This window comes from Callithrix jacchus, chromosome 10, assembly GCF_049354715.1.
Source record: "Callithrix jacchus isolate 240 chromosome 10, calJac240_pri, whole genome shotgun sequence".
Lineage (NCBI taxonomy): Eukaryota > Metazoa > Chordata > Mammalia > Primates > Cebidae > Callithrix > Callithrix jacchus.
In genome coordinates, this window is record NC_133511.1 from 44,453,376 (window position 1) to 44,481,029 (window position 27,654).

The 27,654-nt window shown below is 35.0% G+C and overlaps 1 protein-coding gene across 4 annotated transcripts; it reads left to right on the plus strand.

The window, feature by feature from the left end:
• Window positions 1-480: 480 nt before the first annotated feature.
• Window positions 481-21,337, plus strand: FAM76B (family with sequence similarity 76 member B). 4 transcript variants are annotated; one of them, XR_013523153.1, is made up of 11 exons: window positions 481-893; window positions 1,728-1,792; window positions 2,620-2,674; window positions 3,719-3,874; window positions 6,693-6,892; window positions 10,281-10,328; window positions 10,518-10,598; window positions 11,249-11,384; window positions 14,120-14,221; window positions 15,469-15,575; window positions 18,686-21,337. XR_013523153.1 is itself a non-coding variant. In XM_009007204.5 (10 exons), the coding sequence occupies exons 1-10, from the start codon at window positions 1,317-1,319 to the stop codon at window positions 18,773-18,775; spliced, it is 1,038 nt and encodes a 345-aa protein (XP_009005452.1). In that variant the 5' UTR covers window positions 481-1,316; the 3' UTR covers window positions 18,776-21,337. The 4 variants fall into 4 exon arrangements, 3 of the variants coding, with proteins under 3 accessions (XP_009005452.1, XP_009005454.1, XP_009005455.1); XM_009007204.5 differs by lacking the exon at window positions 15,469-15,575 and having other exon boundaries at window positions 481-1,421; XM_009007206.5 differs by lacking the exon at window positions 15,469-15,575.
• Window positions 21,338-27,654: the final 6,317 nt, after the last annotated feature.

Consider the following 27,654-nt stretch of genomic DNA (forward strand, 5'->3'; position numbering starts at 1 on the left):
GGAGTAATGGAGATAGAACAAAAGCCAAGGCGAAGTTCAAGCACTCCCCGAGTTCCCTCGGATTACACGCTGGAGAGTGTGTGAGTTTTGCCTCGGGGAACGCCTCTGCAGGTGAAGTACTGACCTTTTGGCCAATAACAAATAGGATTAGGAGGGACTTGATGACTTAGTCCAATAGAAGGCAAGGGAAAAGAGTTGCGGCAAAGAGCAATGCGTTCGCGAACATTTGCCCAATTGGGTTGAGGCGCTCTCACTCAAACCTGGGACTGGCTGTTAATAGCCGCGACCGCAGACCTTTGGGCGGGGCAGGTTCAAAGCGGATTTCGCGCGTTGAGAGCGCCTGACTGTCATTGGCCAGCGACTTCCTCCCTTTGTGGATGCTCCCTGCGTCGCGGAAGTTGGGAGTTGGGCGGAGCCTCCGAGTGACGCGGTGGCCTCCACAGCCAATCAGGCATGGGGAAGGGAGGCCGAGAAGGAAGCGGATCTGCAGCCGCGCAGCTAAACAGCAACCAGCTACCCGCTTCGTCTCCCTCCGCCGCTATCGGGGCCTAAGCGGCAGCGGCTGGCACAGCGTCACTGGGTGGGCTGGGGCGGAAGTGGAGGCGGAGGGAGACGGTGGCGCCGTCCGTGGAGCCCTGGGCTCTCACGGCGAGGCTCTGTGGTGGGCGCGAGGCAGGGGGAGGGGGGGAGGAGGAGGAGGAGGAGGAGCCGGAGCCCGCGGCCCGGGCGGTGGCAGCGGCTCTCGAGTTCTCCGTAGGGCCCCGCCTCGGAGCGGGCGGTGGCGGAGGAGGAGACTGAGGAGCAGGATGGCGGCCTCGGCCCTGTACGCTTGCACCAAGTGTACCCAGCGCTATCCCTTCGAGGAGCTCTCCCAGGGCCAGCAGCTCTGCAAGGTCCGTGGACTCCGGGAGGCGGGCGGGATGGGTATCCTCGGCTGTAATCCGAGGCGGGCCGGGTGACCGCTGCGCTGCAGCCCCTCTCTCTTCGCCGGCGCCTCAGGGGTTTGGGAGTCTGGAGCCCTCGCCTCCCCACTGGGGGACCCCTTTTTCCGGGGGCTTGAGCATCAGTTGGGAACGGTCCCTGAGAGGGGGGCAGAATCGTGCCCCCTTCCAGGCGGCCCAGGACGGTGCCGGGCCCCGTCAGCGTCAGGGGGTCTCGGGTGGGGTTGAGTGAGGCAGCCACCTGTCTATGCCGCAGAGACCCCGGGGTGGAGATGTTTTCATCTCGGTTTTCTGCCTGGTCTGTCCTCTTCTTCCACCAGGAGGCAGGGGACGGTTTTTGCACTTTCTTGCTAGGAACCCGAAGCCGCAAAGCTGATGGCATCCTTCTTCCCTGTCCAGGAAAGCGAAGCGACTGGTTTGGGAACAGAATGCTCTATGATTTGGAGCTCCTCCCATCCCATTAAAGCCAGGATGCTGTCTGTGAGCAACGGTGCAAGATAATAAGTAGTTTCACATTTAACCAATCCTTGGAATCGGCCCTGACAGCTTTCTTAATTTGTCTGTAATATACCCCCACGTCTGCTAAAGACAAAGACACCTATGCCTTCCCTAAGGAATTATACTGTGATTGGCCACTTACATGATAAAACATCCAGTTCTTTACGTTGGGGCCACGTTTTATCAATGTTTTAGACATTTCACTAGGTTGGGTAAACAATTTTCTACTAGAAAAGTGAGATTTGGGACTTTCAAATAGATACTGACTGATGTATTGTCTTATTACAGGAATGTCGGATTGCACATCCTATTGTAAAATGTACTTACTGCAGATCAGAATTTCAGCAAGAGAGGTTTGTATATTAAACAGTTTTTGACTGTTAAAGAGAAGTGTTGTCTGTATAGAATACCTGGAGGTTATAATGCCATATATTTATGAAAGTATTTTTAAAAAATTGTTTAGCCCCAGAAATTTTAAGTTGTAAACCTTTTATGTGTGGTGGGAGAATGTTGCCAAAAAAACTGGTGGTTGTTAATTTACAGTTAGATTTTATATGAGAGAAAGAATGAATTACTACATGGAAAATGTATAGCCTTGCTAATGAAAATGCAAATGTAAACAGTTACTGTTAAACTAAAAAAAATATATAATAAAGCAATTACGGACCTGAGGAGAGGTCTGTAGTGTTACCAATTGCCTTTGAAGGGTGAAATCTAGAAATTTGTTACATGGAAGAGTAGTACTTAAGTTTTTTAACAGTGAGTACCACTCTAACAGTATATACAGAAAGTAGCCTCTGAAGAAACAAATAATTTCTTCATAAGTAGGTGTGGGCATTATAATGTTGGACAATAGCCAATTAGAAGGCTAGGTGTACACTGGTATTGAAGTGCTGTGCGTTAATAGTGGCAAGTGAGAAGATTTTGGAGCCATGTAGGAAACAGTAAGATGTTTTCTTTACAAAAAGAAATACGCAATAAAAATGTATTAAAACATTTGTCTTAATTTGGGTGAAACAACCCTAAAAACATTCTTGTATTTTTGAAAAAAATCCGTGGTCCATATTAGAATAAGTTTTAAGCCTACAAACCTTTGACTCACTCATTTTATTTTGGCATTGTGCTAATTACCTTAGAAAGCTGCATAAACGTGATCATTTATATACAATTTCTTTTTCAGCAAAACTAACACAATTTGTAAGAAGTGTGCTCAAAATGTGAAGCAATTTGGGACGGTAAGTATGTCTTAGGTTTTCATTTCATGTCATTATTACTAGTCAGTTAATATTTTTCACAAAGCTGGACCTTTTAGAAACTATGTATTGTTATGCTCTTAAATATTTCAACATATGATATTTTATGAAACAAATTTTCTGTAGACATTTTGATGGAAATGTGACAATATTTAAAAAGTTAAATTATATGCACGTTTTACCTGTATTCAATATCTGTGAAATTTGTGAAGCTATCCTTTAAAGATTCAAATAGAGCAAATTTGTATCCTTAAAATTTGTGTGATCAGACTTTAGCCCACTTCATAACAACCTCCTCAAAACTATTTTTATAAAACAGCACAATTAAGATATTTATTCACAGAAGTTATGACACAATCCTAGTACAAATTGTCTTGGATGTATACTACAATCATTGTAGGTATATTATACCAATATTATTTATTATTGGTCAAAAATGCTAACCTTAATGTTCTAAACTGTTCTGAATCATCTTTTGAGTATCAAAGAAAATCAAGGTATGTTTTTATGGTTTATGTTGGATATGCTGGTCCCCATTTTTTTTAAGTTGAAAACTTGCTTATGGTATATATTTTTTGTATTATTTATACCTATATGCGATGAAAAGTTAATATTTTTTGAGTAAATAATACGGTCAATAAGCTAACTAGGATATTAAATCAGTAGAAGGACATTTCCTCAAATTCTTTATTCATGAGATTTCTATACATGTATACCTTTATTTTCATTCTTTGAAACTGTTTTTATGTGTAGGTTTTGTATTACCTAACAGACTGTGCAAATCAGAAATCTGTTTCTTGTAATCTTAGAGTAATAGTTTTATGACTAGAAGTAAATACTAGTTGAATGCTTGGAAATATAGCATAAAAGTTATTTCATATGACAGGACAACAGACTTGATAGAGAACAAATTTTTTACGTATGGGTTTTCTTAATTCCAGAAATATGTCTATAATGCTGGGTATATGCCGTGCAACAAATATTTAATATTTTAAAAGTCTTATGTAAAATGTATGTGTTTTTCAGCCCAAGCCTTGTCAGTACTGTAATATAATTGCAGCATTTATTGGTACCAAGTGTCAGCGTTGCACAAATTCAGAAAAAAAATATGGACCACCTCAGACCTGTGAACAGTGCAAACAACAATGTGCTTTTGATCGGAAGGAGGAAGGAAGAAGAAAGGTATGCCTCATTATGTTATGACATTTTCTAGAAATTAAATAAAATGCCAAACAAGGTGGGAATTATAATTAATACACTATTGAGACAAGATCTATTTGGGTCCGTGAAAACAAGTAATTAGATGAAAGTGCAGGAATAGTGAGTGTCCTCCTTGTGTGATTCATGTACTATAAAAAATATTCTGTGGTGGCTATTCTGTACTAATTGGCTATCCCACATTTGGTTCAGGAGATTTAACTAATTACTGTTAAATAACTTCTTTTACTTTACCGCCTTGCTGTTTACTTGACATTGCTTGTGTTAAAAAAAATACCTGATGGGACATTGGCACCTAAAATTCAGTTACTCTTGTGCCTTTTGATATAGGCTCATATTTGAAACCACTGTTTGTTTTTGTTTACCTACAGTGACTTAATATAATAAGCATATGTGTTCATGTGATATTCCTCTGCCGATCAGCATTCACACAGTCCTTCTGTTGCCTATCAATTTTAGCTGATTTGGGGAAGTGCTCTTTGAGGAGCTTCCTCAGGTCTCCCCACAGCAATGTATATTCCCCGTTATAAGACCTGTCCCTCCAGCACATCTGGTCCATACATACTTTGGAATACTCTGGATGGAATAGATGTGAACAAACAGATAAAAATTTGATTTTATTTTTAAAGGTTTAGTCAGTACTTTTGGAAACACTCTCTCTCTTCTCTGAGACAGGTACAGTTGATTCTCATTATTTGCAGTTCTTTAAAATTCCCACAAGTGAATATAGTAGTACCCTCCTTTATCCATGGGGGATACCTTCTAACACCACCTGGATGGAATAGATGCCTGAAACTGGGGAAAATAATGAACTCTACCTTGTTTTCTACTGTACATACATGCCTAGGATAAAGTCTAGTTTTTAAATTAGGTATAATAAGAGATTAACAAAAGTAATAGCAAAATAGAACAATTACAATAATCTACTCTAGTTGCAGTTATGTGAATATGGTCTTTCTCCCTCAGAATATCATATCGTATTTATCATTTTTAGACTAAGGTTGACCATGGGTAACCAAAACTGTTTGTCAGGGGGACCACTGTACTGAAGCATTGCCCAAGAGAAATATAGGATTAAGTTCACGTTTCCAGTAATAACATGTTGGTCAGTTGATCAATATATAACCTTTTTTTGTTTGTGTTACTGTTTGAAGACAACTTCCTTGATATACACTGTCAATAAATTTAATTGAACCCATGGCCAACAGCAGTAAGGGTGCCTGAACACAGCTTATGTAACACGCATATTTTTCTCTGTAAGGCACATCACAGCCTTCTTAACTTTCGTTTTTTTTTTTTTGAGACAGAGTTCGCTTTTGTTACCCAGGCTGGAGTGCAATGGCGCGATCTTGGCTCACCACAACCTCCGCCTCCTGGGTTCAAGCAATTCTGCTGCCTGAGCCTCCTGAGTTGCTGTATTACAGGCGTGCGCCACCATTCCCATCTAATTTTTGTATTTTTAGTAGAGATGGGGTTTCACCATGTTGACCAGGTTGGTCTTGATCTCTTGACCTTGTGATCCACCCGCCTCGGCTTCCCAAAGTGCTGGGATTATAGGCGTGAGCCACCGCACCTGTCCTTTTTTATTTTTAATGTTTTTTTTCTTTTTAAGTTCAGTGGTACACGTGCACGTTTGTTAGATAGGTAAACTTGTGTCATGGAGGTTTGTTGTATAGATTATTTCATCACCCAGGTATTAAGCCTAATACCCATTAGTTATTTTTTCCGATTCTTTCCCTTTTCTGCCCTCTACCCACTGATACACTCTAGTGTTTGTTTCACTCAATGTGTTCATGTGTTCCATTGTTTAGCTCCTACTTATAAGTAAGAACATGCAGTATTTGGTTTTCTGTTCTTCTGTCAGTTTGCTAAGGATAGTGGCCTCCAGCTCCACCCACATTCCTGGAAAGGACATGATCTTGTTCTTTTCTATAGCTGCATAGTATTCCATGGTGTATATGTACCACATTTTCTTTATCCAGTTACCATTGATTGGCATGTGGGTTGATTCCATGTCTTTGCTATTGCATGTTATAACCTTCTTGAGCCTAGAAACACTGTATAGCACTTCAGCAGTACTCTTTGGGAATATAAAAACTTAAAAAACGTGGCACAAATCGACTGTGAAAAGGATACCCGTCTGAGAGGTAAAACAAGGCAGAGCATCACCTTGTTACATCTCAGCTGGGAACATGTGCAAAATAGAGATTTTTCACCACTCTGTATGTATGCAGTGGCCACAAAAATGCTACAAATTTTGACTTTTGGGATCACAGATAAATTTTATTGAGTAGGCAAATACACAAATAGGAAATGAAGAACAATGAGAGTCAACTGTGTTATATCATTTAGGCTTTTCTGGTTTTTTGTAAATTTACAATACTTACTGTAGTCGGAAATACTTTATCAGTAATTGTGCAGTGATTTAAGAATTCAGGCTCTATTTCTTGGAATTATATCAGTCAGTTTATACTTACTCTCCTGGAATAAGAAAAAAGGTAACATGTCTTTTTTCTTCAAATTAAAAATGCCTCAAAACTAATGGAAATCTGTATGTCGTCCTCATTAATTTTATAATTTTCCAACCAAGTATTTTCCCAAGTTTCAGAAAAGTCCAGTTTTATGTCTGTTTTGCAAAACGATTTGTGAATATGTACATACATGCATTTGTGCATGTTATGTGTGGAATATTGGTAGAAGTTGAGTGGTTTATCTTACCTGGTTTTATTCAGAGTCGGTTTATATGGGTACATTTAATTTAATACACTTATTTTCTTAAAAGGTTGACGGAAAGTTATTATGCTGGCTCTGTACTTTATCATACAAAAGAGTTTTACAGAAGACGAAAGAACAAAGGAAGAGCCTGGGATCATCACATTCAAATTCATCTTCTTCATCTCTTACTGAGAAAGACCAGCATCATCCAAAACATCATCACCACCATCATCACCATCACCATCGTCACAGCAGTAGCCATCACAAGTAAGTACTTTGAAGTCATTTTTTCTAAAATTCTTCCTGGCATTTTAATGCCATTTATTGGTGTTTACTTTGTGCAGATATTTACTATGTGCTGGTCTAGTTTCTTTTGTACACAGTAGGCTTCTTGCGTGTCTAAGGCCATGTCTCCATTTTATTCAGTGTATAATGTTACACACATGGAATATGTTTAGCTATTTACCATAATACAGGTAAGACATTTAGGAAATGATAAAATTATAATCATATAAAGTCAAAATACAAGTACATCAGTTAACACTTAAATAACTTATCAAAAGCCTCAGTTTTCTTTTTTGTTTAAATAATTGTTAAGGTTTTATTTGAAAAATTATATTTCTCTCAGTGGTCAATTTGTTTTGTTAAAACCAAACCAAACCAAAACAAAACAATGACTGGGTTTGGAGAACGTATTTTAATACTATAATTTGTTACTACGATAAAAGCATTTCTAATCTTTGTGGTCCCCAAAATGTGAGAAATATTTTTGACTACTGATACTTTGCTGTTTTTTAAAATCCTACTTAAAAACAGACAACTGTAGTTTTCCCTCAGTATGCTTGAGGAATTTGATGTGGAACCCCCTCGTAGATCAAAATTTGCATGTACTCCAGTTGGCCCTGTGGAACCTGCCTATAGGAAAAGTTGGCCTTCTATACATGCAGGTTTCACATCTTCCAAATATTGTATTTTTTATTCGTATTTGCCTGGGAAAAAAAAAGTTCTTGTATAGGTGGTCCCATGCAATTCAAACCTGGGTTGTTCAAGGGTCAACTGTACTTGATTTTTAAAGTGACCTGTGGGGGAGGAGTTATGTAGTAGTAGTAGTAGTAGTACCTTAACCCTTGATGTGTGTAGTATGAAGGCTTTTTAAAATGCAGTTTTAGTCTTTATGGAACAAACAAGAACATTAAAATACAAATTAAACTCATGTAAACACAAATTAAAGTGGAAAAAACAGGGATATATGCATGCCCATTTTCAGAAGAATTTATTGTTTGTTTAAGAGTCTTTAAAGTTTCAGATAATTTAAAACTGAATTTACAAAAAACTGATGCCCACCACATTTTGGAACAAATGCAGTATTTTTGGAATGTAATATAGCTCTATCTAATTAGTAAGATTTGTTCTAAACCATATTCAATCACCTTTTAGATGATGAGGTTACGTTGAGGTTAGTCATGTTTAATTCTACCATTGGGTAGACTACAATGCAATACCTTGTCTTTTGGTTGTTTTGAAGAAATCTTGTTATCTCTATATCAGAGTATCTCAAGGAGCAAAGGAATATAAGTCTTCCTCGATTTTGCTTCTTGCTTTAAGAAGTAATGTGACAACTATATACTATAATAGCAATGTTAGACATACGCCTAAGACTGCCAAAATGTCTTCTTTCTCTATCCTTTACAGATAAATTTGTCTTAGCATGTTGTAAAAGGACACAATCAGATTATTTTTGTGAAGATTGAAGTATGTGACAGCAACCAAATTTTTGAAAAAATGACAGGTTTCAAAAATAAAGGGAAAGAAGACAGTATTGAAATTGAAAGTCTTCAATTTTTTTACTTTTGGTTATGTAAGAACTACAAACTCTATTTTTTTTTGTTTTTTTGTTTTTTTTTTTTTGAGATGGAGTCTCGCTCTGTTGCCAGTTTGGAGTGCAGTGGCACGATCTTGGCTCACTGCAACCTCTGCCTCCTGGGTTCAAGCGATTCTTTTGCCTCAGCCTCCCAAGTAGCTGGGACTACAGGCACGTGCCACCACGCCTGGCTAGTTTTTTATATTTTAGTAGAGACGAGGTTTCACCATGTTAGACAGGATGGTCTTGATCTGACTTGGTGATCCACCCGCCTCTCACAGTGCTGGGATTATAGGTGTGAGCCACTGTGCCCGGCCACAAACACTATTTTCTATTTGATGGCTATTGACCATTTGATAATAGTTAGTTTATAGGGTCCTATCTTAAGTTCGATAGATTAGACTGAAAATGAGGAGCATACATATTGTGATAGATGGTGATTGGCTAGAGTAGGGGATGTGGTTGTGTGGGTGGCACTAATGTGGATCTGAATCTAGGAATGGACAACCCTCAGAAAGCTAAGATGGGAATTCCACGTTTCTATCAGTCATATTAATGTGATTATTATTTGAGATATGGTTAGTGCTGTTAATTCATGTATGGCTTGTTACGCTTATAATGAAATTTGTTAAAAAAAAAAAAAAAAGACAGCTGCATCCCTCAGTAGGATTTCCATTCACAAATAAGAAGAACTCAGGTTGTTGGAATTATTACTGTTTTCCCCCAACTTGGTATTGGTTTACAGCTGAGTCTTAATTTTTTTTTTTTCTTTTGCTTAAAAAACTTTTACAGCTGAACCAATAGTAAATTTTAGACATATGTATGCATATATCTATTTTGTATACGCCAGCACTATACTAAGTGCTTTTGTATATATAACTCATTTAATGCTCATATCAGTGTAAGGTATGCATTACATCCATTTTACATATGAGAGAACCAAGGCTCGTGGATGTTAAGTAATTTGCATGAGGTCACAGCTTAGGTTTTCCAATATCTTCTAAATTGTATAAATACATGGCATCTGGTTCATAGGAGATACTCTATATGTGGAGTGAATAAACTAGGGGTTAGTAAAGGATTGACTGATGTGTCAAGTATAGGAGGAAAAAAATGTAGGATTCATAGAGAATTACAAAGTGATTATTAGTATTATGCCAAAATAGAAAAGGAGTATTACAGTTAATTAGGAGTAAAAGTAAAATCATTTGTTACTATGAAATTTCCCAATAGCTTCAGCATAACTTCTCCAGAATACTAATGAGAGATCTAGGGACTTTGAAGAGGATTTTTAAGAAAACTGCAAAAGAATCAACGAAATCAATATATTTTCCCATTTAAATAGGCATACTATTATGAGCAACTTGAGTTACTCCAAAGGAAGAATCTCTACTTTAAATTACTAGGAAAGCCTTAGCTTTAAAGATACAAATTTTGAGTCTGAATTGGTAAGGGCAGCCAAAGTACAATGATACCTAGACTTTATAATTTTAGAATCTTGTTGTGGTAGTTTTTGTGCTTGTATACTCCAACCTTTGTATGATATTAAATTGAACTGTGGAGATGCTGGTTAAAAAGAATTCTTGAAGAACTTAAGATGGCCAGTAGTCATTTGATTAAAATTTGTCTCATCAGATTGTGATTTATTCAATATTAGCTTAATCTGAAAACTTAAATATGCCTTTCTCTGAACAAAAGATTATAAACATATAATATGTATCTGTCGAGAAAGAATGTTAAATTTAGATGTATTAAATGAATGTCGTTATTAGATGTCATTTATATATTTTTCAGAATCAGCAATCTAAGTCCAGAACAAGAGCAGGGACTGTGGAAACAGAGGTAAATACATTGCTGTATTTTCTGAAGTATTTTGAAATGTATTTTTATAAGTGTATGATACTCCTTTAACTTTGTTACTTAAGCCTTACAAAAATAGTATTTTCAGTAATATTTTAGGGGAAGATGAATAACTTATCATTTGGTTCCTCTGTCCTTTTTACTCTAACTATTCTTATTGTTTGGTTTCAGCCATAAATCCTCTGCAGCAATTCAGAATGAAACTCCAAAGAAAAAGCCCAAATTGGAATCTAAGCCATCTAATGGAGATAGGTAAAAATGAATTATTTTAGTGTTGTGAAAATTCAGTTTAGTTGCATAGTTATGGTTGATTGCCAGTTATTACTAGATAAAAAACTAGAAACAGGTATTTTCTACATTGACTTGAGTCACCTAGAAGAGTAAACATAAATCAGTTTAAAATTTTTAACTTAATTTTGGCAATAAGAAAGTGGCACTGAACTATGTTGTTCTATTTGGGAAATAAATTTGGGTTTTGAAAAAAAAATCAAATCTGAATGGAGAACATTATTTTTATCTTTATTCTTCAATGAAACACAAATCTAATTGTGATATTTTAAATTGACCTGCTTAGAAAATGTTTTTAGATTAAAAATATGAGCGTGACTTTGTTTTAGTTCATTAGCCAAAAGTTTGCTGATGTTACTGTACAAATTGGCTGCCTATTGCTTTACACTAGAAGTATTGACCCCCTAAAAGCTAATACTGAATTATATTTCTGCAGGTGTATGTAATGTGTGCCATTAGTAAGGTAATTTGCCAGTTGCATCCATTTCTGTCAGGTACATATTTTTTTGCATTAGCCTTAAGGATGTTTGTGGAATTGTCTAATTTATGCAATTTGAACACCTGCTAATTTTCCTTCTCCTTCATTTAACTGTGTTTTACTTTTTTCTTTTTAGTAGCTCTATAAATCAGTCAGCAGATAGTGGGGGAACAGACAATTTTGTCCTTATAAGTCAACTGAAAGAAGAAGTGATGTCACTTAAGCGTCTCTTACAGCAGAGAGACCAGACCATTTTAGAAAAAGATAAAAAGGTAAGAACATCGTTCATTGAAGCCTGATAAGAATTATGTCTTGACTGTTGGTTGCTTAATAATCACAAATTTTATTAGTCTTTTTAAATAATTTGGTAATGTTTGTTATGCATGATTTTTATAAGACAAATTACAAAAGCCCTCCCACCCCCCAAGCCATCTCATGAAGATAGGTAAAAAAATGGTCTTTCAGAATTTTAACTGTAAGAATTAACTGAGAGCTTAATTAGGATATAATTTCTAAACTTTAATTTTCAGTAAACATGTCATTTAAAAATAGGTCTACTAATACTTTAAAAATGAGATATAAATGGAATATTTTGTAAACTTTTGTGATTTAAGAAAGTAGTTTAAACATAATATTTGATATTCCAATCTAAAAGGTCATTCTGTAGGAAGTAAGTGTATATATCAGTTAAATCAAGAGGAATATCAAATGTGTTATCCATTTAGCAAAAACAGGAATATTAACAGAATTATAGACAGATTTAAGGTCTTGTACTATGAAATCAGGATGGCATAATAGTGGTCAGGCATGGAACAGTAAACAGTTTTGAAGTTATTTAGCCATACTTAGATTCAAATCCCAGTTCTAAGATTTTCTCTGTAACCAGGAGCAGAACGTATACTTCTTTGGGCCTCAGTTTTCTCATTTAAATGAGAGCATAATACTATTTCAAGTGACGGCTGTGATGATTAAGGAAAATACATTTATTTACTGTAGCTCTTGGCATGTGAAAGCGCTCATAGGGGTTATTACTGATGCTTGATCATCTTTATACTTGTTTATGGTCCCAGACAGTGTAGTTTGACCTGTATCAAATTTATTATGCATTAGAACACTAAAATCATTTCTTTTTAAAAGAATAAGACCTTATTATGGATACATATATGAATCATATTCATCTCTGAGTACCTATAGTAACAGACTTGAATCAGCTGGCTTTTACTTCTGGCATTCAATAACTTTTGTTACATCTTCTGACACCTTGATGGTTAGTGGACTTAATTTTTAATACATTTACACCTTGCTTTAAGCAAATTCAGTATATGAAACTTAGGAGTGACATACAAGATAAAAGTAGGATGGTTATGGGTGTCTTTGTCTTATGGTTCTTTTTAATTGACAACATTTTTTAAATTAATGAGCTTTTATGGAAATTTGTTCTATGTACAAAGTTTTAGAGACAAGCCAGGTATATCTGCATTAACCTTGAGAAAAGTTAAATAAAATGCCAAGTTTACTGCAAAATTGCAATGATTTTTAAACCAAATAGTAATCAGTTATAGAATATTGACTGTTAGATTTTTCTTTCCTATCTAGCAGAAGAGGTATTATACTAGATTTTTCTTTCCTCTCTAGCATAAAATGTATTATCTTTGTTTGTACAGTTGAAGTTTTCTGCTTTTGTTAGTATTACTCTTTAAAAAAACCAAAATACTAATGGGGATTGAAATTAGTATTGTTGTAAGAAAAATTCTAATGGTAAACCTTAAATAGCTACACATTTGCAGCTTTTTCTTATAAATCTAAGACAACCAAGTTATTTTCCTGAATTGATTTTACAGAGTTATTTAGTGACTTCTAGAGCCAGACACTGAACTAGTTCATAAGGATGCAAAGATGAATAATTAAAACATAATTCTTATCTTCCAGAAGTTCATAGTTGGGGGCAACTCACAGTATAGTGAATAGAGTAATTGTCTTAGCTGATCTGGTGTGAATTGGCATTTCAGAACAGAAAATCTTTTGTGAATATAGAAAGTTGAGAGAGAGAACTTAGTTATACTTTGAATTTGACAAAAGCAAGGGCTTTTTTTGTGTGTGTGGAAAAATAAGTATATAAGACTCCATGATTTTCTGTTTTTGCTGTTGTGTGTCTTTCAGTTTATTAGCTACTGGGTAATTACAAAAGAATGTGTAAACCTTTAAAGCTGACATAATGAAAAATGTTAAAAAAATAACTTGCAGCTGCTTCTGCATGGTTCTAATAGTGAAATTACATAATAATTCATTCTTTGGTTTGAAGTCATGAGATGTTATGCTTTTTATGTATGTCATTTATGTTTATGAAAAATTATGTAGCCTTTCTCAGAGCACTGATGTTTTTCTTACATTAGCCCAAATTTTATAGTAACCCTCTTTCCTTTCTCATTCGTTGTAGTTATATTTCTTTGCTTTGTTTTCTGTTTTTACCTCGTGTTAGGTGGTTATGTACATAATCCTGGACATAAATTTAAAAATAAAAACAGTGTAGCTTTTGGCTGAGAAGACCATCCCTTTTTATATTGCCCAGTGTGAAATTTCTTTCTTTAAGCATTGAAAGATTATTTTACCCTTAAACTAGTTTTAATGTTTGTTTATACTGTTATAAATGTTATTGAAGTACCTTTTTGAATGAGACATTTTCCAAGTTATTAGCCGTTAAGCTTTTTTTGTTGGCATACCAGTTGCCAAACTCTATTCCCAGTCAAGCTACATTTAGAAAAAAAAGAAAACTCAAAAATTTTACTGATGGTCGGGTATTAGCATAAAAATCACACTATTGTAAAGCAGGTAGATTTCATCAATTCACAAAACAAATTTTAGGTTGTACAATTCAGGAAACTGCAAAGAACATCTTCCACTTTTGTAATGAATTGTGAGTTCATTGTGAAAGTTACATATATAGTGGTGTGTGTTTGTGTGTGTGTACAAATACATACATATGTCTCTTTTTTCTTTAATCTCTCAGTTAACTGAACTAAAGGCAGACTTTCAGTACCAAGAGTCAAATTTGAGAACAAAAATGAACAGTATGGAAAAAGCTCACAAAGAAACTGTGGAACAACTTCAGGTAACTAACCATCATTTACATAAAACGTTAGGCAAGGAGGGCTGAATTTGAGTAACAGCACTCATTGACTTAGATTGTTTTGGTAGCCCTGGTTTTGCAGAATTGGTGCATTTCAGTTTTGATTTTGACTTTATAGTCATTGTTAATCTTGATCCCATTAGAAGTTACTGTTTGAAATTACTTGAAAGGTGATTTAATACATTAGTCTTGAAAACTTTGGCCTAAACTTCAGTCGGGGTTTTTAGAGCAGGATATTATTGGTGTATGTTCAATTGATTATTGGGCTTAGAACAAAAAATTAAAAATCAGACTCATGAACCTAAGGTGAAAAGCAGGTCTTCAGTAGCAGCCATTCTTCGTATTAATATTTCCTTCCAGATAATGGGAAGGGAGGTGGGTGTATAAAACCAGTTCTTAGGACGTTAAGTGGCAAAAATGTTTACAAAGCAAAAGAGTTTACTTAACCTACGTACAGTGGTTTGACAAGTGCCAAATAAGGTTCTACTAAATGCTAACAGGTAGTGATCCAACTGAACCTCAGAATACTGCACAGTAGCATTTTAAGTATACAGAACAACTGAATGGTGAAGTCTGGTGTCAATACAGTAACAATCTGATTGATGTCTGTCATGCAGAGATGGTGAACATCCAACATGAATACAGATTGCTACTATAATAAGCTTGTTCTCAGCTAGGTTTTATAAATTTAGAAATCAGACCACACTAAATTAATTACATGTTCTCTTTGATTTATATAGTCTCACGTTTGTAAAATTAATCTTTAGTAATGTTTAAGGTTAAGAAGTTTTAAATCTTAAAAGAAGATGAATGCATACAGACTTCAGACTTAGGAGAGTACAGCTTCAGAAGGAAGTAGTTAATACTGCCCTGTTTCCTTTTGTATTTTTCACATTGTAACATCAAGGGATATTTGCTGCTACTTTCTTTTGGTTTTGTATTAATATGTCTTTGCAAGTAGCTGAAATTAGTAGAATTTAGGAACTTGCTGAAATTCAAGGTACAGATTGGTCTTAATCGTGATCATAGTACTATGAAAATGGTTGAAAAGGAACCTCATGTAGAACCTGGGACATAGTAGGCATTCAAATGATTTGTTGAATAAGTGGTGATTTATGGAAATCTTCATCTGCCCTCCATTCTGAGAGATTTATGTATTAGTTAATGTTTTTGTATGTACCAGCAAGTATTATTTTTAGTTTTATGTTATTTCTATTTTTCTTATTCAGTTATTAATGCTGAATGATTGTCTTTCACCTGATGGTCTTTGATTTAATGTGATGTAACCAAAGCTCTGAAGTAAATCCAGAATGAGATAACAGAATAACTGCAAGAGGTACTTAGATATGTTTTAACTTAGTACTTCCCACTGTTCAAAACAGCAATTTGTGTTTTGGTTTTTATTTTTTAAAATAGTTGCAAAGACATGGGGTCTTCTTTGACTTAGCCTGATTGATGTATTAAGCCTACCTCCTCTTGGTTGGTAACTGATGTTTCACATAATATAAAAGTAACTACTATTTATATGAAAATAGAAGACATTTTGACATGATTTTACGTATGCTGTCTTGTTACAAAAACTGAGTTATGTGATTTGCCCATTTTACAGAGGAAACTGATCACACAGTAAGCAGTGACATAGAAGTTTTTATCTTCTGACTCCAGTTTAACTACTTTTCCCTGTTAAACCCTGGCTCCCACCACTTCAGGTCACTCAGATTTTCTATTTCATCCTTCCTATCAGACGACTGACCTGATATTTTTTTGTGTGTGTTAATGGCTACAGGCAATCTGTCACAGCTGAGTGCCATCTTTTGACATTGCTTCCTTTAGCAGCCAGTGGTACTAGTAGCATTCTATACTGAGGTGAGGAAATATAGGTAATTTTTTTCTTATCTTTATGTAATAAGGAATCTTTGACACAAGATTGATCTTAGAGCTAGTAAATATTTTTAACTACCAAACTACAACAAAGCACTGAACATCACAAGAAAAAATTGTCCAAATGTAACCCCAAAATACCCCAAATATTGACAATACTGAGAATATGAAGTAAAAACTCTATAATTCACTTAATTAGGTAAGTGGTTAAAAGGGAAAAGGATATAACATTTGAGTGCCTTCTATGTACTAGTAACTGTGTTAGGCTAAGTGTTTTATATATTTGATAAGTTCTTTCGACTCATTTTGAGTTTGGATGGTGGAGTTACTATGTTACAAATGAGAAAATATTCTCCAGGTTATGTAGCAGGTAAGTAATCCAGGATTTAAAGCGGGATCTATGTAATTCTTAATCCTGATATTCTTTCCTTTAGATCAACATGTCTAAACTTTTAAACTTATCTTTTAAGAGTCTGTAAAAAATATTGATTTTTAAATATTTTTGCTGGGTGCAAAAGGAAGTAATTTTAGATTTAAAAAATTTAAATGTACATATATTGAAATATTGCATTATAAAATTCATTTTTAAGGTATTCATATTAGAATAAGATAAATTTGTACTTACACTTAACAACTGTATTATTTATCTTAAAAGATTTATGTATTTTATCAAGAAATAACTATTAGTGATACAAATATATTAAATGCAAACTGGAAATTAGCTACTAAAGCATTAAAAGGAAAAATTGCTTTAAGACCTAATGTTCAAATTATTGTATTTTGTACTTAAAATATGAAAATTATAAACACTTTTTTTGTTTACTTATTGATGATTGAGGAAATAATTTGGAGATTCAAATTTTAACTGTTTAGCGTATCAGCATAAAAATTTTTACGTAAGTATAACTTACAGACCTGGTAAAGAGCTTTTAGAGTCAAATTTGCATACATATATGTTCCTCAAATTTTTTATTTTTAGCTAGTGTGTTTATTATAGTTATAAATTAAATAACATGTAGCTAAAAGTAAAGAAAAAATTTAAACTACTGTATTGACAGGGACTGGTTAGCTGAGTAATGAACCAATTGAAGATAAATGTGCTTCTTTATTTCCCCTACCTGCCAGATATCCTCACTTAATTTTTCCTGTGAGTTTCTCAAGCTGTTTAGTTTTAAAGGAAAGTAAAAATCTTTTTCAGTTCTTGATGGTTTTCTAAATTTGAAATAGATATTGAAGTTTTTCATTACCACCTTAGTTATGAATAATGATTGAATAGGAATCTATTAATCATGCATCTGAACATAAAAAATGATTTGATCTGCACACATAAGATAGTACTGAGAATGTTTGCATTTTAGAGGTCAGGGGTGTTAATTAGTAAGAGTGATTGGAGAAGGGTGAGGGAATGGAAGTACAAAGTTTGAAAAAGGTTATTTCATGAAACCTCTATAAAATGGCATACAGGGAAGGCAGGTTGTTATCTGGCCATAGATAGCTAAAATTAGAGTAAAAGATGAAGTACTGAGGTTAAAAAAGTCTGTCGAGATAAAAAAAATGCCTCAAACCTGTGAAGGAAAATGGTGTTGAAATGTAAGTCAGAGAGTATCTTTTAAAAACATGTTAATTTTAGGATAGTGTTCAGGTTTCAAACTATTTTCATCACTTTTCCCATTTTGGCTCAGACTACAAAAACGCTTGATCACTAATGTATTTGTATATGTAGGAATCCTCACTATCTAAGTTTCCACATTTAAGAGACTGAATAAGGTGGCAAAGGCAGCCAAAATGTGAAAATATTCACTTAACTTACACATTCCTCCTTACTAAACTAGTGATGGATGGACATTTAATAATGAAATCCAAGTCAGATGATGAAATTAATTTTGAATCTTTGTAAAAATTCAAGCTTTCATGAAATAGGAAATGATGTGGAATTGCTCAAGTCACACTAAAACCAGTGTCAGATGACTATATGGTAATTAAAGGAACAACAAGAAGATAAGAATGAGTGATTCTGATGGGTGCTTTAAAAAATTGAATATCATTGAGTGCCTTTGGCAAAGTGACACGTTCTGAGTAGTTTTTGCAAAAATGACTTCTTAAACTTGTTATACAAGAGAGTAAACATAGAAAAAAGACCTCATACAGCTTGCCAGGAAATATTCCTCCCAAATCTTCATTCATGCTTTGATTTTGTTGATTGTAAATAACAACTTGTTTTCATGTTTTTAAGATAAAGGTCCAAACATTTTTTCTCTATTAAAATTTAGACATTCTTTTAAGTGGATTCACTTTGTCTCTTTTTTGTAACCAATTGTGTATCTTTGGAGAGCAATTTTATTTATAATATTATTTACAAAGGGGGCTGATGAGATAATCTAGAATTTTCCTTCTGCATATTCATTCTTAAAGAGATGAACATAAATGTATCAATTCTTTGATTTAATGTAGTGCTTCAGTGAAATAAATATATAAATGAAAACCGTATTAAATAAGTAGTATTCTCCAGCATGACTCAATAATATTTCAAACAGTTTTAATCTTGAATGTTTTTGTCTCCCACAGGCCAAAAACAGAGAACTACTCAAACAGGTTGCAGCATTGTCAAAGGGTAAAAAATTTGACAAAAGTGGAAGCATACTAACATCTCCTTGAGAAAGTAATTTGTTTAGCATTTCTTCTTACAATGTAAATTTGGGGAAAAAAAATTCTGTGAAGCCCTAAATTCTGTGTAGTAGAAAAATATTTTTGCACACCAAATGAATTGGTGTGTTTTCTATTCACTTTTGTAATTGATATACAGCATTTTTTAAGTTGTAAAACATTCAAATAAAACTTCAACTGGTTTGAAGTAACTTTTTAATTATTTGATATCCAGGAACTTTTTTGCCAGCAATAGTATTAAACAGTTGTAAAGGAGTGCATGAGTAGTGCTCTTTATAAAACGAAACATGCAATAATAGAGTAGGTATGGTTTAAGAAGTCAGAGCAGCAGGGTTTTTTTTGTTCTGTTTTTTTTGTTTTACACCATGCTAATTTCAGACAAACAGTTTTCAATTTAGAAATACAAAAACTTTTAAACTCGACAAATGGTGAACACTGGTTTTTTGGAAATTGTGTTTTTACTTTGCATCAACATGAATTTAAGAGAAAATCATGGTGCTTTTATTAAATGAACTTCAAATATATGTAAATTTGTTTTTTAAAATTATATCATTAACGTTAGTAACCTAGCATTTTCATTATTGGTGTAGGAAGTAATGTTTATTGTACAGTATCTAAGGTAAAATGTGTTTCTGTTTTGTAAAAACTGTAGATTTTTACTTACAAGTGCCTTTTTGCCACCTAATGTTTTTATTTATAGGAATGCTGATCTTTTGTACATAGAGTTTGTTTTAAAATCATGTTTAATAAATGTTTGTATATAAATGCATATGTACAGAAGCCTATTTCAAAAGGAAATCAAAATTGCTAGTAAAATGTTTGAGATTGCATTAAGAACTAACTGATAATGCATATAGACTTTAGAAAATTTTGTGATTTGTTTCTGTGTGATAAGGGAAGCTGTTAGTCTTTGAATTCATTTATATCAAAATGGTTCCTCAAAGATTTAATTTTAAATTGCTTCTTAAAGAGTAATTTTATTTTTTATGTCATATGGCTTCAGATTTTGTGAGTTACATGTTTTGCTTTATTATTTTTTATAAAATTTCTTTATAATTTTAATGTTTCTACAATGATCCATATATCTTCTTTCCCTGTGTGTGATTATCTAAGTTAATATTTATGTACACCATACTTAATTTAAAGCAAATCTGAAAAAAATTAACCGTTTAATCCAATCTGTGATAATCTTTGAATAAATTGGAATCTACTATGAGATTCAGGAACTATAAGTAAATTGTCTCAAAGTCTTTAAAATTGTCTATAAAAGGTTAAGGTAGGGTGGGATAGGTTATGTGAAGTTATTGACTAATTATATTCTGATCCAGTGGTTTTCAGCTTGCAATGGAATTTATCTCCTAGTTATTATCAGTTCCGCATTTTAGTTTGATTTTAGTATTGTTGGATACACTGTGTAGAGTGAAAGAGTTGCTTCTTTTAGGAATTTATGGGCAAAGATAAATTTACTTCATATAAACTGTTACTTATATCAGTTTTAAAGGTTTTTATACAAGCATTGATTATGAATAGCATATCAAAGATTGGCTTTCTTAACACGATGGTAACAGTTTTTTTTAACATGGCATGTTTCAGTAAACTTTTCTTATAGTTCATTATAAAGTGATACCAAATAATTCTTTGTTCACTTTGAAAGCATAATATAGGGTGATTTTCAAGTGGTAGAAAAAGATTCAGTCAGAATCTTGTAAACTAAACAGTTTATTTTTATGGGATCCTCACGTAATAATAATCTTAAATTTAGTACTCTCAAACATGATAGACAATGCCTTAACATGAATTTTAACATTTGCAGGATTTGCTAAATTCATAAAATAGTTATTACCTTTCTTTGAAATTTGTAATGTGTTATATTCCTGTTTCATAGCCATTTGTCAATCCACAGTGGTTATTATGGTTTTGCTTTGTGATAGTTCTTATACCTTGTTGGAGAATCTATAAAAGAAAGTTGTCCTTCTCCTTAGCTAACATTAAAATTAAAAATAGTTTAATGTTAGCTAATATTAAAATTGAAGGCAGTTGAGTTTTAATGTTACCTAACATTAACAGTCTAATAATTTAGCTTTGTAAATTCCAAGGCTAAAAACCTTTCATGGGCTTCACAGTATTTAGTCCTAATTAAATACCCTCTCTTATTCTATGACCTTATAACTTAAATTTTTTGCAATTGTATAAACTAGTAAATCAGTCCCAGTCCTGGATCTGTAGTGTTTTGACATGAGAAACTCATATTCTTTAAATGTGGACCTGTAAGAGATAATATTGTGTGGTGTATTGTGCTTTTAGCCTGTTTTCCACTATTAATTAGCATTAACCAGTGAGGGTCATTTTGGCTCAAGTTATTTATGTATTAATAGCCTGTGAATATTACAGTCCTTTTTAGATTATATTGGTCTAAATAAGCATTCTGCAGTGAACCTGTTAAGCTGTTCACATGTATAGACTATTGAAATACTGTACTTGTACACATCTGACTGTTGACATTTTGTACTTTTTTCTAGATCCAGTATTTCACAATAAAAATTTGTCAAAGGCTTTGTATTAGTTTCCAGTGGCTGCTGCAACAAATTTCCACAAACCTAGTGTCTTAATACAACACAAATTAATTATCTTACAGTTCTAGAGTCCCGAAGTCCAAAATCAGGTTCACTGGGCTAAAGTGAAGGTGTTGATAGGGTTTGTTCTTTCTGGAGGCTCTAGGGGAAAATCTGTTTCCTTGCCTTTTCCAGCTTCTAGAGCTGCATTCCTTGCATTCTGTGAGCTCATTGACCCTTATCTTCAAAGCCCAAATTGTAGCATCTGAAATCTGTCTCTGCTGTTGTCATCATAACTTCTCTCTCAGAGTATCTCCCTCTTGTTCCCTCTTAGAAGGTCCTTATGAGAAAAGTATTGGCTCCACCTGCATAAACAAGATAGTTTTTACATCTCAAGTTCTTAACCTAGTCACATCTGCAAAGTCCCTGTAGTCATATAAGGTAATGTATTCAGAGGTTCCAAGGGAAAGGGCGTGGACATCTTGGGGGACCATTATTGAACTTACCATAGCTTCATCTACATTTTGCCTCCTTTTCCCAGTATGAAGTCTTAAACAACAGATAACGTGAAACTAGGGGTTTAGGCCAGACATTAGAAATGATTTTCCTATCTGTTCATTCAGACCACTTCAGTGCAATGGTTATTTTCTAGGAAGAAAGAAATGTGCATTTAATTGAGCAAGTATTTCAAGCTATATGTAGTTAAATTTTTGAAAACTTTGGAACATGACTAGTACCACGCTAAGTTGATACTTTAAAAGTTGAAGGTGTAATTCTTTCATTTATAGACTAGTTGGGCAGATAATATACTTGGGGAAAAAATCCAGAACCTAACTTTGGTTTTTTAAAGTATAGTAAAAGCTAATAGCTTTTAGAAAGGGCATTCCAAGACTTGTGGGAAAGGTGTAGTCACTTGTTTCCCAAACTTTAGTATACATCAGAGTTACCTTGAGGACGTGATTGTTGCTGGACCTTATCCCTAGTTTCTGATTCAGTAGGTCTGGGATGGAGCCTAAGAATTTTCTAAGTTCTCAGGTAATGCTGCTTCTGGCCCAGTGCTCACATTTTGAGAACGATCATTTTAATATTTCCTGCATTTCCTATACAAACTATACCATTGGGTAGGTAAGTAGCAAATGGAGGGTAGTTTCTCTGTAAAACATTCTATTCTAATGAAAAAGGAACGAAGGAATTGCAACATTGCTATTTTGCAACATCTCATGGAGGTAAGGATTGGTCAGCAGCTACTGACAATAAACAAACACGGTCTTAAGTGCTTTCTGTTGGAGGAACACACTGCTACCTATGAAGTTAAAAAAGAATAAGACCTAAATCTGACAAAGCATCTACCAAGTCACCTAAAATAGGATGGAAGATCATGTTGAGTGACACCAAAAGGTTGCAGTTGGCACAATTGTTCAGTAAGTTGCAAGCAGGGGAAACCTGTAGTGTAAGAGGTACTTAGATATCAACCAATCAGAATATGTGAGCCTGATAAGGGATCTTAAATTAAAAATTTTACCATATATGAGAACTGAAAATTTGAACACTGGTTATGTGATGATTTTAAGGAATTACTGTTAACCTTTCAGATGCGATCATGGTATTGGAGCTATCTTTTTAGAGTCCTGGAGATACCTACTAAAATATTTACAGTGAAATGGTGATGATTGGTATTTGCTTGAAAATAATATAAGGAAGGAGGTGGATGAGAATATAAATGAAACGGGCCGGGCGCAGTGGCTCAAGCCTGTAATCCCAGCACTTTGGGAGGCCGAGGCGGGTGGATCACTCTTGACGAGGTCAAGAGAGCGAGACCATCCTGGTCAACATGGTGAAACCCTGTCTCTACTAAAAATACAAAAAATAAGCTAGGCATGGTGGCACACACCGGTAATCCCAGCTACTTGGGAGGCTGAGGCAGGAGAATTGCCTGAACCCAGGAACCCAGGAGGCGGAGGTTGCAGTGAGCCGAGATCGCACCATTGCACTCCATCCTGGATAACAGCAGCAAAACTCTGTCTCAAAAAAAAATAAAAAAATAAATGAAACAGGATTGAGTGTGAGTTGTTAATTTTTGAAACTGGGTAATATGTATATGGTGGTTAATTATACTGTATTAAACTTTTGTATAAGTTTTTTTCATAACAATACCACCATCACCCTTGCCAAGTTACACTCAAACAATACATGCTCATTGAAAAGAAATATGCACAGTACAAAAAACCAGAAATAAGGGGAAATAAAAGACCACTCAGTTCTCCCAGGGGACATACTTGTTTCTGTATTAGTTTTCTTGCAACATTATGAGTAATGGCTATGATCATGCCACAGTATAATTCTGGTTCCTGTTTCCATCCTTCTTCCCACTTAACAAAAGCAATTTCCACAGTAAAACAACGATTATTTGTTGTCATTTCATAGCTGTACATGGGAGGCATTTTAATCAAAAACACATAAAGGTATATAAAGGCTAATTGTCTTTTCAACTTTCGAGCATATCCCTTGATGCAGTCAATGAAAATAGAATATTAGGGTTGATTAATGGCATCATAGTTTTCAGCCATGGAAACCGTTTATTTTTAATAAAATCAGGAGTCCCAATATATAAAATGAGTTGAGACACTGGTTGAAGTTGACACAAGGATTGGTATCCCTTTCATAGTAGGATCAAACATGAGAGATGCTGGTGACTGTCCTTGATGCCACATAATTTAAATGTCACAGTTATTTGAATTATATATGAATTTTTGCTAATTTTTTTTTTTTTTTTTTTTTGAGACGCAGTTTCGCTCTTGTTACCCAGGCTGGAGTGCAATGGCGTGATCTCGGCTCAAGGCAACCTCCGCCTCCTGGGTTCAGGCAATTCTGCCTCAGCCTCCCGAGTAGCTGGGATTACAGGCACGCGCCACCATGCCCAGCTAATTTTTTTGTATTTTTAGTAGAGACGGGGTTTCACCATGTTGACCAGGATGGTCTTGATCTCTTGACCTCGTGATCCACCCGCCTCGGCCTCCCAAAGTGCTGGGATTACAGGCTTGAGCCACCGCGCCCGGCCTAATTTTTGCTAATTTTTAATTGAGAATCTCAATGAGTGATACCTTACTGTAGGACATTTTTATTTCAGGGAATATTAAATTTCATTATCAGTTGAACACGTATTATGTGCTATGTACCAGTCACTATGCTGATTGCTACAGAGATGCAAAGATAAATCTTATACCCAGGAGCTCACAGTCTAGAAGAGATAGCCAGGTAAATTATTGTAGAAAGTATAATATAGTACAGATATTCACAAATGTTTACATTAGGGAGGGACTTACTAAGATGAAACCATTTTGTGTAAAGAGAAAAAAATGTGCAAAGCTTCATGACTTGAACATCACATTTGCCTGGCTTTTGTTTTGCGTTGTGTTGTTTTGTTTTGTTTTACCCCCTACCTTTCTTGATGCTTTTCAGTTTCTTTCGTTGGTTCCTTCTCATATCCCTTACATGGAATGGTTGGAGTTGCTCAGGGCTGTTTTTTTTTTCTTTAATTTTAAACACATTTGCTTTCTAGGTAAACTCATTAATATTACCTGTAAGCCTAATGACCCAAATTTGAAATAGCCTAGACCCCTCCCCCTAATTTCCATACTTTATATTCAATGAAACTTGATATCTCTATTGAGAGTCTTGCAAAGGCTCTCAATTAACACGTTTAACATTATGTGCTTCATGTTTGCGCTCTCCAGTCCAAACACTACCAAGCCAGCCACTTTGCTGTCTTCCCATCATTGTTAATGGCAACTCAATTTTAGTTGTTCAGACTAAAATCTTTGATGTTATTACCGTGGACTCTTTCTCTCACTTCATCCTGTTCTTTGAAAATTTCTGCCGGCTCTCCTTCAGTATTTGACCTTTTTTTTTTCTTTTGGTAATCTCCATTCCTAAATGATATCTCTGTTGCCTGCAGTCTGTTCTCAATGAGTGATCCTATTAAAAGATGTCATATCATGTTATCCCTCTATTCCAGTGGTTCTCAGCTGAGGGTGATCTTGCTCCCCAGGGGACATTTGGCAATGTCTGGAGACATTTTTTATTATTACACTGGTGGGGTTGGGGAGGGATTGCTACTAGCATCAAGTGAGTGGAGGCCAGTGATGCTGCTAAACACTACAATGCACAAAACAGCCCTATGCAGTAGAGAACTGGTAAACTGAAAATGTCAGTAGACTCAGCTGGCAGATTGTGTGTGTGGTGAGGGCCCATTCCTCATAAACAGGGCCTTCTTGTGTCTTTACACCCTGGAAAGGGCAACACAGCTCCCTGGGGCCTCTTTTATAAGGGCATTAATCCCATTCATTGGAGCAGATTTCTCATGACTAATCATCTCCAAAAGGCCTCTTTTTCTAATACCATCTCCTTGGTGATGAAAATACAACATATACATTTGGGAGGGAATACAGACCAACTGTTCTATCAAAACTCTAAAATTGTTTTACATCTCAGATCAAATAATGGCCTAAAATTCCTTTAAGGAAAGTCTTTATACCACACTGCAGCTATTCCCTACCTCTTTTATTCTGTAAATATTAAGAGGAAATAAAATGTATGTAAAAGATTTTACCCTTTTCTTTAAATTCCTACCTATGTCCACTAGGGGGAGGGCTTCACTACTAAATAATACAGTATTTTCATTCGCCCGTTGTTACTGTAGTAAGAGCAAGCATTCTCGTACTCTTTGTAACAGAATGTTTTCTTATATATGGTAACCCATTTTCAGATGCAGTTGGTTTTTTTACAATTCCAGTGTACATTTTTCAATTCGATAAAAGTGAGTTTTAAAATGTAATTTTGTATTTGGATGGATTGTTTTTGAATTTGCAAATACTATTTTAAGGAGTTGCTTTAAAGATTTCCATATTGGATTTTTTATGCACATTTCTTTCCCTCTAAAGCCAGTCCTACCGATACACCAGGTGCAACATTTATTTGGTCTCTCCATCTATCTATGAGGAAGTTCCTGCAGGCACTATACCCAGGGGCAACATAATAGGTTAGGAAATCGTCAATTCTAAGTCAGAAGCCCACTATCTCCAACTAAGCCATTGTGTCCTAGAGAGACATAAGATGGGCACTGCATTATTGAGCTTTTCATTGTCAGTGTACCCCTGGAGGCCTGGAATTGTACAGAACACAACCTGTGCAGCAATGAATGATATAGCCTGAGGCTTCGATTACCCACTGGGCTAGAAATGGTATACCTTGAATTAAGCAATTGCATGTATTAAATGCCTTCTAAATGATCATTCTTTGTAGATTTTGCTCATTTTTGCACATTCTATGTGACATTAATTTTTCTTCAAGAGGGTTATTAGGCTTCCCCTATTATTCATGGGACAGTGTCTACTGAGACATCAAGGGTTCATAAGGGCTGGGCCATTCACCTTCTGTTGTGACCTTCTCTTAATTTTATCAATGCAGCTAGAAAAATTGTACAGTTTAAAAGATACCTTAAAAGTAATGAGTGAAACTAAAAACAATGGGGTGATACAGCAGTAAGGAGGTAACCTGAGAAACCTGGAAAGTAGCTGAAAGGAAGGTAGGGCTTTGGGAAAAGTAGCGTTCTTCCAAAAACAAAACACCAAGCCAGCATCCAACTTTTGTTTAGATTAAAATGACTTTATACAAGCGTAACTTAGTCTGGGGTTATGGCATAACCATTCTTTAGCTAGGTGCTTTTATAGTCAAACTAATAGTCAAAACTCATAACCAGTAAATACACATATATGTGTGTGTGTGTGTGTGTGTGTGTGTGTGTGTGTGTGTATATATATATATATGTAAAATGAAATCTGTATTCTTTTCAAATTAAGTTCTTTTTGCAATATACATTTTATTAATTCAAACTGAAGGTATAAAAATGGCTGCAGGAATTCAGAGACTTTTAGAAATGATTTCCAAGTACCTTTCAAACGGAGTGAAAGGTATTTAAGAGTGTTTTCCTTACATCACCCTCTGAATTCCTTCAGCAAAGCAGCTCTGAGCACACAGAAACCGCAATGCAGACCTCCGATGTCATCAGCTGCCTGCTCCTATGGTTACCAAGATGGACTCACAATTTCTGATCATCTCTGTCAATGAAGTGGCAGTTTCCTAGACTGTAAGTATGTGAGTAGTTGTGTAGAGTGGAGGGATAAAAGGACATTTGTCAGTATTTAATCTTTCCTTTGGGTAAAGAAGTAGGAGGATTTTGTAGTATGACTTATTTTAAAAACAAAATGCACATTTTCTATGTTACCTCAATAGCTAGGCTCTCCGTATGCCTATCTCAAA